The sequence below is a fragment of the Curcuma longa genome, chromosome 11 (genome assembly GCF_044706935.1).
Source record: "Curcuma longa cultivar G26 ecotype Majalengka, Jawa Barat chromosome 11, ITB_CL_G26_1.1, whole genome shotgun sequence".
Taxonomy (NCBI): domain Eukaryota; kingdom Viridiplantae; phylum Streptophyta; class Magnoliopsida; order Zingiberales; family Zingiberaceae; genus Curcuma; species Curcuma longa.
In genome coordinates this window covers 18,952,636-18,964,185 of record NC_133871.1, presented here as the reverse complement: position 1 = coordinate 18,964,185, position 11,550 = coordinate 18,952,636, and the positions used below count along the sequence as shown (strand labels likewise).

The 11,550-nt window shown below is 38.2% G+C and overlaps 2 protein-coding genes across 2 annotated transcripts; one reads left to right on the top strand and one right to left on the bottom strand.

The window, feature by feature from the left end:
- Positions 1 to 1,378: 1,378 nt before the first annotated feature.
- On the top strand, positions 1,379 to 2,742 carry LOC141836870 (E3 ubiquitin-protein ligase PUB23-like). The gene has a single exon (XM_074724337.1). The coding sequence runs from the start codon at positions 1,379 to 1,381 to the stop codon at positions 2,633 to 2,635; it is 1,257 nt and encodes a 418-aa protein (XP_074580438.1). The 3' UTR covers positions 2,636 to 2,742.
- A 345-nt stretch (positions 2,743 to 3,087) lies between these two features.
- LOC141838571 (ATP-dependent RNA helicase-like protein DB10) lies at positions 3,088 to 11,512 on the bottom strand. The gene is made up of 9 exons (XM_074726082.1): positions 11,198 to 11,512; positions 10,473 to 10,634; positions 8,982 to 9,050; positions 6,989 to 7,258; positions 6,280 to 6,630; positions 5,913 to 6,190; positions 5,296 to 5,829; positions 3,929 to 4,261; positions 3,088 to 3,395 (listed from the first exon to the last, which is right to left on the bottom strand). Exons 1-9 carry the CDS (start codon positions 11,486 to 11,488, stop codon positions 3,347 to 3,349), a joined length of 2,337 nt encoding a protein of 778 aa, XP_074582183.1. The 5' UTR covers positions 11,489 to 11,512; the 3' UTR covers positions 3,088 to 3,346.
- Positions 11,513 to 11,550: the final 38 nt, after the last annotated feature.

The following is an 11,550-nucleotide window of genomic DNA, read 5'->3' as shown; positions in this document are numbered from 1 at the left end:
TTATAAAATTGAAGTATACTGATTTTTCTTCCAGATGCATTGATTTTTCTTCTGAAAAAGTACCATTTTTCCATTGACAAATAAATTGTAAGAATATTTTTTAAAAATCCTCAAAATGATATGTTAAAGTCTATCATCTTTGCTAACTCCACGCACGATATTTTTTGACATGAATATTTAATATTTATATTAATTATATATATGATAATTTTAAAATATATTTTTTATTTTATTCCTTTTTTCCATTTTATTAAAAAGTAAACAGTTCGTTGGTATATTTCACATCACATCAATTTACACAAATTAATAAAAATTTCAGTTGTAAATTATAATTCTTGTTAGGGTTAATGATGCTTTGCTATATAATAATTAAAATGAGGGCTCATTTTATAATTTTTATTGGACTGAGCTCATTAATATTGCATATTAACAAGATATTTTAAAAATAAAATTCATGTTTTTTTTTTGATAATTCACGCATTTAATTTTTATGATTTGATTAATCTTGATGATGGAATTTTATAAAAAATTTTCATCAACCATCAAGATAAATCAAAAAACACAAGTAGATCCTAATGAACAATTAATGTCGTATATTTTTCAAACTCCCCAAATATAATACGTTCTAAATGAAATTTGAATCTTAGTCATTTTTCATCCAACCTCTTGCCATCACACCACCATATAGATCCAAAGGCAAAATCCATGTTTTTCTTGCCCAACCAATCAAAACGATTTTAATACTAAATCAACAATCTGATCACTTGTTTGAATAATTAGATATAATATAATACTAATAAACATATATAAGAATGTATTCAATTGCGATCACATTGGTACTTGCCATGGTATAAAAGTCTACAAGCATCTTTGGCCATTGACTTTGACTTTAATATCTTGAATATTTATAAGATATACCACCACAGGAGCTATCTCTATCAAGACTTTTCAGTTTACTCCTCAAATCTTTAAATTCTAAACCTTTGCCCATTGACTTATTGCAAGAATATATATCACACAATATATAATAAATAATAACACGCTGAATTTTTCCAAGGGTTTTATGTGATTTTAACTTGAAACCCTCCTGTGTGGACACAGGATTTTAGTTTCAATTTAGTTTATAATCTGTAAATTTTGAATTTTTGGACATTGTTAATACATGTAATATATAGTAAAAAAATAAGTCAAAATTTCTGAGGGTTAAATTGCAAGTTTCTCCTGGAAACGTCCATGGATAGAAGAACCTGTGAATTCCTTTTCCCCTTCTCACACAGTTCACGCCCATGCTCATGCACAAACCAACCGCGTCACGTTAAGTATTAGTTAACGTGAAAGAAGCCATCAAATCACTCAGAAAGGAAGGGGAAAACTGGCAATGGAAGAAGAAGAGGCGGCGGCGGCGGCGGCGACGGCGGCGGAGGGAGCAGGGGTTCCTCTCTTCTTCCTCTGCCCCATCTCCATGGAGCTCATGCGCGATCCCGTCACCGTAGCCACCGGCGTCACCTACGAGCGCAAGAACATCGAGAAATGGCTCTTCGTCTACAACAAGTCCACCTGCCCCGCCACCATGCAACGCCTCCCCTCCTTCCACCTCACGCCCAACCACACCGTCAGCCGCCTCATCTCCTCCTTCATCACCTCCTTCCCTTCCCCTCCTCCCCCTCCTACTCCCTTCTCCGATCGCCGGAAAGTTGAGCAAGTCGACGCCCTGCTCTACAGCATACGTACCGGCCCCTTCAAGGCCACCCGCCTCAGAGAGCTCCGCTCTGTTCTCGCCGGCGACGCAAATCTCCTCTACGATGTCAATGTGTCGTCGAAGGTGCTCGAGTGCGTCATGGCGGAGATCGTGAACAACGCCGACTTCGTTGGCTTCGGCGCCTGCGAGGAGGCCTTCGGCGTCCTCGCAGTGCTTCCCCTGTCGGACAAGGCCACTGTCGACGTTGTAGTGAAGCCGGAGCACTTGAGGCCCATCATGGCCGTCCTCCAAAGTGGAAGCGCCGACGCCCGCGTCGACGCCATGTCGATCTTAGTCAAGATCTCAAAAGCGAACAGGGATCACTGGATCCCCGTCGACCAGGAATTCGATCTTTTCACGGCGCTGCTGGAGCTGCTCTCAGACGAGATCTCCTCTTCGACCAAGCTGAGCCTCTGCTCTCTGGACTTGCTCCTCGAGCTGGCGGCCCGCGAGCGGCGGAGCCGCTCGCGCGCGGTCGAGGCCGGCGCGGTGCGCGTGCTGGTGGAGCTGCTACCGGAGGCCGGCCGGCGAAGCTGCGAGCGGACGCTGCTGTTGCTGAAGCGGCTGTGCGAGCTTCCGGAGGGACGGGCGGCATTCGCGGAGCACGGGCTGGGCGTGGCGGCGGTCGCGAAGAAGTTGCTGCGCGTGTCGGAGACGGCAACCAAGCTGGGGGTGAAGGTGCTCTGGCTAGTGAGCAGCTTCTCGGCGGCGGGGAATGTGGCGGAGGAGATGGTGGTGGTCGGGGCGGTGAGAAAAATGGTGGCCCTGTTGCATGCCGGTGGCGGATCATCGACCAAAGAGAGGGTGATCGCCATGATCAAGTTGCACGGGGGTTTATGGAGGCGGCTCCCTTGTGTTCCTTGCGAGTTAACAGACTTCATGCGATCGAATCATTGATCTCTTGCTCCAGTCCAAAGTAAAATTTTGTGTAGAAATGAAAATTTCGATATGAAACTTTTCTTCTGCTTTTACAGGTCACAAATTTCTTCATAATCTGTTTTCAATTGTTGTACATTTTCCTCTGAAAGAAACCTTAAGAAACTACTAGCCTTTGATTTTGTTGACGGGAAAAGAAGCTACGCGTCCTTAATAAACAACTACTGTGCCATTAAAGTACTTCACATCATACATTGACATTAACTTAAAACGTTGAACTCTGAAGGATATGTTACACTTGGGCCTTAGTTTACTAAATTTATGATATTCGACTACCAATTAAAAATAAATAACTGAAACTTTTAAACAGACGATTAAAATTCAATAACTTCTATGCTTGTTTGATAAAGAATTACGATGTAAACAAGTATTCATACTTTCATATATAAACTATGGAGTCATGACAATCTAACTTGGGTTCGGCAAAAGAATGTACATGAAGCCACTCGTAATCTATGTGATGAATACATTGTAATCACCTTAGACAAGCACCAAAATAATATCCACATATCCTATTCCAAACATAAATCAAAATCACCATGCGTTAGAACCACAAGCAAACGCATTTGTTACCATCAAAATGATTCAGATTCTGTCATGGGGAATCCGAGCCACCATCTTTGCATATGTGCTTCCCGAAAAACCTATCCAACTTCAGCACTATGTTTTGAACTATTGAGAATGCTTGTCTTTATCCCAACCTTCGGAGTTGCTCTTTGACCTGCAAATACAATGACAAAACAATCTCCTTTTCTTCAGTTGGTATTTCCAGAACACTTGAGCTTCTAATAAACGTAAAGGTGTGAGCTTGCATGCGAGAGTAAAACTCCATTAGTGGTTCTAAACGAAAACTTGGAATTCAGGTATAAATTGTTAAATGAGAATTAGAGATTACTTCAAAGATAGAGGCATATGCTGTCACAAATAGGACGAAAAGAAAAAGAAATAACTTTTGTCAGTTTATCACTTATTTCTCATGTTGCCCAAATCAAATAACAGAAGTGGAGAGAAAGGAAATTTGAATCTCTAATGAACACAACAATTATGGCATTACTTGCTTCTTTTTCCAAATAAGATGGGTAAAAGTGGAGAGTAAAATAATGTAATTCCCTTTTTGCTTTAAAGTGGGTGTCCTACTTCCCCTTCGAACTATATAAATAAGAAGCCAAATATTGGCTGCAGTTTAGTGATGGGAACAAATTAATAACTGAACCATCAAATGTAGAAAGAATTCTTTCAAGGAATAAGGCGCACCTGGGATAGAATAACTCATGAAAACTGTATCCTAGACCAGCCCCATTTTCTCCACAACTAGTAATATCATCCCAACCACCATGACAAGGTTTGCTATCACAGTTGAATTGGGCATTTTCCATGTTCACATCATCACACTTACTACTATGCCCCTGGCTCTGGTATCTGTTGTTACTTTGACCATGACTGTCAGCCCATCCATGATGTTTTGGGCTGATACTTCGCTTGCGACTGCTACTTTCAGCATTGTGTCCCGAGGTCTGATTGGGAATACCCCGATTGCAACTGATGACAGGATTGTCCTTGTGGCCATCTTCAGAGTTGCCATGGGACCTGCAAAACACAATGACAAAGCAATCTCCCTTTCTTCAGTCAATATTTATAGCACGCTCTGGCTTTGAAATCAGAACACTAAGGAAAAACAATTAGCTTCTGCTTTATGTAAATATGTGACTTACCAGAGAGTAAAAGCTCCAGTTGCCAATCTAAAAGAACTTGGAACTTATGTATAAAGATTTAGCAGTTACTTCAAAGATAATTATTCAACTGTTTCACATTCTTCCAGTATGGTATGAATGGAGTACAACAAATGGGGACAGTTGTTCTGACTTGCCAATCCAACTTAGAGTTCAACCTACCTAATCAACTGGAGATATCTCAATCTGGCCAACTTAAGTTTTTATCAATCTATCCCCATCAGCCCATGTGCCACCCACCCCAAAGGCATATGCAATTAAACAGGTATCCAAAATATGGATTCCAGATCTGATTTAATGTTAGTTAGTCTAGTTATCCAAAATCAGGAAAGGCAATTACAATGTCATAGACAGATCTAATTTATGTTGCTCTCATCAAATCATGCTCACATTTATATACAGTTAAAAGATTAGCAAACTCCTATAGCATGGTCGATCTGATGAAAATAAGAAAAATTTAAATTATCAACTCATTTTCTTTACTAGGAAGGAATATAAGAAAACTAATTCCATTCAATTCTTCCATTTTGTTTCCACCAAAATCAGGAGGCAGAAGTAGTTGGAAAGAAAATTTAAATATTTAATAAACAGATATACCTGACATTATTTTATTTTATTTATTCATTATCTGTGTAAAAACTAGGTGGAAGTGGGGGTAGAACTGAGATAATGTAATTCATTTCTTGAAAGTGGGTGAAACAGTGCAAGTGCAAGTGAGAATTGACATTACTTTCTTCCTGCTTCTTCACCTGCAAGTTGGCATTATGTCAATGTTGGTGACAAAAATAATAAGATAAATATTGGCTGCAGTTCAATTGTGAAAACACATTAACAGCTGAACCATCAAATGTATAAAAAACATTATTTATATTTCAACTGGTGAAGACATACCTGGAATAGAATAATGCATGAAAACTGTATCCTTGACCATCATCAGTTCCATCACAGCTAGAGTTATCGTGCCGACCATCCCAACAAGGATTGCTAGCGTAGTCTTGATGAACATTTTCTGCTCCACACCGATCGCCATGACAAGAATTACTGCCACAGTCTTGTTGGGCATTTTCCACATTCACAGAGCCGCACTTATTAGAACTTTGCCCCAGGCTCTGAAATCTGTTGTCACTTTGGCCATGGCTATCATGCCAACCACCATGGCGAGAAGCATTGTTATCATAAGCATCAGAACCAGACCCCCATCTTCTAGATCTACCACCATATCCACCACGTGATGTCATATCCAGCAATTCTGAGGGAACATGCTGGTCTGCTCCCTTCAGAACCTTAACAAGCTCTGCTGCGAATTTAGAATCCTGATCACAGAAAAATGTATATGCTAGTCCCTTAGCGCCTGCCCTTCCTGTCCTCCCAATTCTGTGCACATAATCCTCAACTCCTGTTGGGAAATCATAGTTGATCACAACCCTAAAAACAGGACACAAGTTTTGGCCACAACCATTAGATTAATAGTTCAAATAAATGATACACAGATACAGTAATGGGCTAACCTGATGTCTTTGACGTCCAAGCCTCGAGCAGCTACATCAGTAGCTACAAGTATGGGTGATTTCCCACTGCGAAATTGGCTCAAAACACAATCTCTCTCACTCTGAGACTTGTCGCCATGAATAACAGCTGCTTCAAAACGGTGACTGAGATTCCTAGCAAGCTGATCGCACATTCGTTTGGTTGAACAAAATATTATTATTCTAGATCCTGGTTCTTGTTCACGCAAGATGTGTTCTAATCGCCTATGTTTCTCCACAGGTGTAATGACTTCTACATACTAGAGAAAGATAGAATCCATCAGCGCATTCTGATCCTGTGTAACTGCAAAATGAGATAGGAAATATCTAGTTTTCACCCTATGCATACCTGAGTAATGGCCTTATTAGCAACCAGTGTGTCAGTATTGCCAATGTTAACCTGAACAGGATTAATAAGAAAATCTGCAGCTATTCTACGAACTTCCTTTGGCCAGGTTGCAGTAAACATTAGAGTTTGACGCTTAGATGGTATCTGATCCACTATTTTCCTTAATTGCGGCTCAAAACCCATGTCAAGCATCCGATCAGCCTCATCAAGCACCAAATATGAGACTTGATGGAGGTTCAATCTTTTCATATTCAGAATATCATTCAAACGTCCCGGTGTAGCAACAATGATATCAGCTCCACGGCCCAACTCTCTTAACTGGGGTCCTTTTTGAGCACCTCCATACAAGCACTAGACAGACATAATTACATAAGAAAACAACTAGACATCAAGATATATCACATTGAGATACTACAGATTTCTCCTCTTATTCCTAAAAATATAATTAAATAGTGCTTGTTATCCTGAATTTCCCATGACGAGTACTCAGCATAACCATCTTATTCCACTGTAAAACAATGACATTTTCTAAAGCATAGTGGTTGCACATGGTTACTTGGTTAGTCCTGAGACATCTCTCCATGGACTCATTGTGTAAGCATGGGAACATTTAGTCCTCATGAGTATTGAATTTTTTTATTGATGACATCATTATCATGCAAACCAAAAAAATAAAACTAAGGAATGTAGCAACTATTATCAAACATACCACACAAGATATTCTTGATGATTTACCAAACTTGACTGCTTCATCCTGTATTTGAGTGGCCAGCTCCCTTGTTGGTGACAAAATTAGAACAGTAGGGCCCATCTTAGAATTATTCTGTTTCCGTTTGAGAACAACAAACCCTGGCATTAGAAAGCCTAATGTTTTTCCTGATCCTGTCTTTGCAATGGCCACAATGTCACGCCCCCTTAAGACAATTGGCCATGACTGAGCCTGAATTGGTGTAGGAGCTGAGAAGCCCGCATGATGTATCTGCAAAAGCAACAGACAAAAGAAGTTCAGTACCCAAGAACGTGCAACACCTTGTCACAAAAACAAATGTTGCTCCATTACAGGTTGATATGAATACAATGTGTAAAACAAACACATGGAACCAGGATTTCATCGTGAAACTTGCAAAAAGTTGGACCTCCATAATGTTTGATTGAATGTTCTCAAAACTGGCCTAGGCAGCTAGTACAACTGCTAGGGCAGGGAAATCAGTTGTGCTCCCAATTATTTATTTAATCATTTTAAGATATGCAGGTACATTAGAAAACTAGTCAAACATGTCAAAAGGAGCTAAAACTAAAAACAAGAATAGCTAAGTGATTGCTGGTCAAAAAATTCAAATAAATTTGAAGCTATAAATCTCATTGAAATTGAAAAAAAAAAATAGAAACAAAAAAAAATTCTAAGACAATGCCATCATAACTTAAGTGATCACCAACAGAATGAAGCATCAGCTGACAAAATGGTAATACCAGAATGACATATGAAATCAAAGCATGATCTTACATAATGAAACAATAACAAGAGTAACTCAGAATTATCCTACCTAGTCTTATATCAAGTACAGAGTCAATCCCTATATGCTTAACTGACATAAAGTGTGGTCATAATTACTGACTTACTGTGATATCTTGGTTAGATAATGGATTCATATATGCTCAACTATGATGGCAGCAGGGGGGAAAAAACAAAAAGTCCCCTATCATCCCACCCACAAGCTGTTTATATCAGAAAGCATCCTCATAAAAGTTGTTAATTACAATACAGACAAGGCATTCAAAAGCAACTCATCCCAAAGCCATTCAAATCCCACACCAAAATGTTAGTGAATGTGCTGATTAGAAGGTAGAAATTGTTAGACGTAAAAAGTTAATAGGTTACTGGTAAATAGTGGGTTTAATCCCACCTTGATATTTTAGGTTTAGGATTTCTATTTTGGTATGAGACGCTTGATGTCATCGAATAAAATGGGCCACTTAGCAATGACCCCCTTGCCGCCATGATGCTATCTTCTGGAAGGGTGTTTTACATATCTAAACAATCTAAAGAGAAGGTTAGTGGCAGATGTCTATATAAGCACATGATTATAACAGGAAGCAGAGGCAATTGCCCAACCCAAAAAATGAGACAAGCCATTTACCCATATTATGGTATTTGTTTGTGAACCAGTGGTCCTACACACTGGTCTGGTCAAACAAGAACTGGTGACCTTTCATTAACCAATTTTATGTTGGCTTAGTTTGTGTTTCCTATGAGGGAAGGAAACACAAACAAAAATAAGATGGTGGAGAGATTTCACCATAGACCCTTTTCCTCTGTTTCCTTTCACAGAAACGCACAGAGGAAAGAAAAGGAGTGGGGGTTATATTTCCTCCAACATATCCCCCCCCCCCCCCCCCCCCCCCCCAACACACACACAAAACCTATTTTTTATTTCTGTTTTTAACAAATAGATTTTAGGAATTTAAGATACCCTCCCTCTTTCCTTTCCTCCAGCAATATAGTGAGCAGTGAAGCTTTATTTTTTTCCCTCCAAGAGAAACCAATAGCGAAATATTTCCCTATCCTTTTCTGATAAAGTTTCTTCAATTCCCCCTTTTGCTTAGTTGTTTCATTTCCTTGTTAAAAACTGGACCTTAAGCACAAAATATATAAAACAAAATATGCAAGAACAAAGCAGATAACAGAATATTATGAGAGTTACCTCTTTAAGAATATCAGGTGGAAAGCCAGTAGATTCAAATGTCATGTATGGATCTGGAACAACATCTCCCTGTACAAACATCAAAAGAAAGAGAGGTGTCTACCTTTCATAAGATATAACATTAAAAAAAAAGTACATGAAAACAATTCAGAACATATGAGACTAAATGACTTGAGAAAAAAATAGTGAATTGTTGATGGTGGAATATATCTAATAAATATTTCTTCTAATTTTGAATGTTATTTTACATATTAGAATCTGTTACAGCCTGTACATTTCCGATTTCAATGGTCCATCCTATCATCAAATTTGTAACATAATTCTAAAACATTCTTCATATAATAAAGCATAAGGATGATCTTTCCATGCAAAAATACACATTTTGACAAATTTATTATACATTCTGGTACAAGGGATTTCCATAAAGTTATATATTCAGTAATTATCAGATATGTTGGTCCAACTGATACACCCTAGAAACAGGATAATTAAATTCAACTATTAGGCCAAGTTACTACACTATTGAGGAATATTTTTAATCATTAATCATGCTATAAGCTCAATTCATCAACCTCAATTGAGTTTGTGAGAGTTAATTGAATGGACGATAATCTAAATTTCTTCAAGCCATGCGCCAAACAAAACAAATGAAATGCTATAACCAACCAAATAAATAAATAAAATAATTCAGCTGGATCAGATCCTAATATGGTTTATTAATCTGATATAACTCAACTGACACAATCAGATCTTATATATCATCAACTTATCTCCAATTACAGTATTTCAGGATGGGGAAATTGTGCATGAATTCACTAATGAGAAAGTGTATATGTTCTAACCATGACTTGTCTCAACCTATGGCAAACTTCCTATAATTAAATGGCATGCATCTATTTTGACCATGTAGATTATAGATAAATGCCTTATCAATCTGCATTTAGAGGCAAGAAGTGGGCATGACATGAGAACAGAAAAGAAAAAACACCATACAGGCATTACTAAAATTCCATCAATCATGGACCAATGACCCATGCCATCATCTCTCATGATATATGTAGTGCAAGTGTGTAACATGTTGTCAACTAACAACTTAATCACTGAAACACTAGTAATTAGTAATTTCCTAAATATTAGTAATACTAAGATATTCTAAAGTTAATATTTTGAAATAAATAAAGTTGCTCTTAGCATATTTTATGAATATGAAAATCCTAAGTGCATAGTATGTTGTCAACTAACAACTTAATCTCTGAAACACTAGTAATTAGTAATTTCCTAAATATTAGTAATACTAAGATATTCTAAAGTTAATATTTTGAAATAAATAAAGTTGCTCTTAGCATATTTTATGAATATGAAAATCCTAAGTGCATAGTTCAAAATTAGTTTCCAATAAGTGAAAATTAACATAGAAATAAAAACATAGCAGCTAAACCAGCAAAAGAACCATACATATATACAAGCAAAACCATGAAGCAAGATGCATACAGTTACAGTTATTTCATGCTGACTTCTATATGCTTCTGCAGTTGAAGCAGCCGGACCAGATTTTGCTGAACTTTGCATGTGATGCTTCACTATGGATGGCTCTTGCACAAACTCAGTTGAACCAATCATTGGAGAATTGCCAATGGATCGACTACCTACATACTGAAAGGCAAAGATTCATATCACCAAGACTGGCCTAAGATGAATATCAAGACAATGACAGTAGTATCCACCTAAAAAAAGAAAACACTGCACTGTCTGTAGAAGACGGACAAGCATATAAGTTGCATCTTATGAAACTCATTTTAGCAGTATACTACTCCCAAAATCTAAATATGCTGGGTAGACGATTGATATCATCATCAATAAGCATGGATCAAAATATATTAATGGTTCAACAACTCTGGAGATACTTGTTATCATCAATGAACCGTGATAGATCATTTTTTACATCACTAGCAAGAATATATAGAACATATCTGATTTTTTTTTTGACAGCATTAACCACCTTAATAGAGAAGGCATCACTACCAATTGAAGCAAAGCCTTCTTACATTAAATACTTATCTTCCAATCTTTTCCAACACTCAGTAGTTAGTAACGCATCCAATTTCTTTGGTTGCATCATAATAAAAAATGAGTGGTTACTTGAAATAGTTCTGGATGCTCATGGCTAACTTTTCTCCTCAACACATTATCACATAATCTCTTCAATTTAAAGATACCTGACAGGGATTCTCATTCTGATTCGCATTCTCTTCAGGGACAGCTAAAGGTGACTGTTGCCTAGGCTGCTGCATGGATGAGCTCGCTCCAGGTCGCAGTTGTGAAGCAGCCAAGGTCGGTGGTGGGTCCTCAGAGACAGGACGCTCGTACTGGGTGACCTTGGTCTCCGGATTCCAGTAGTACAGGTAATCAGTGCTGCCGTCGATCAGAGCCCGCCAAGGACTGGGAAGAGTTGGATCTGGCGGAGCAAATCGTGGCCTCTTTGAGGAAGGAGAGTTGGATGTAGCCATTTCCCTTCTTCACTATGAAAATGAAAATCAACAAAAACCTTGTGCATAAAGAAAAACGAATG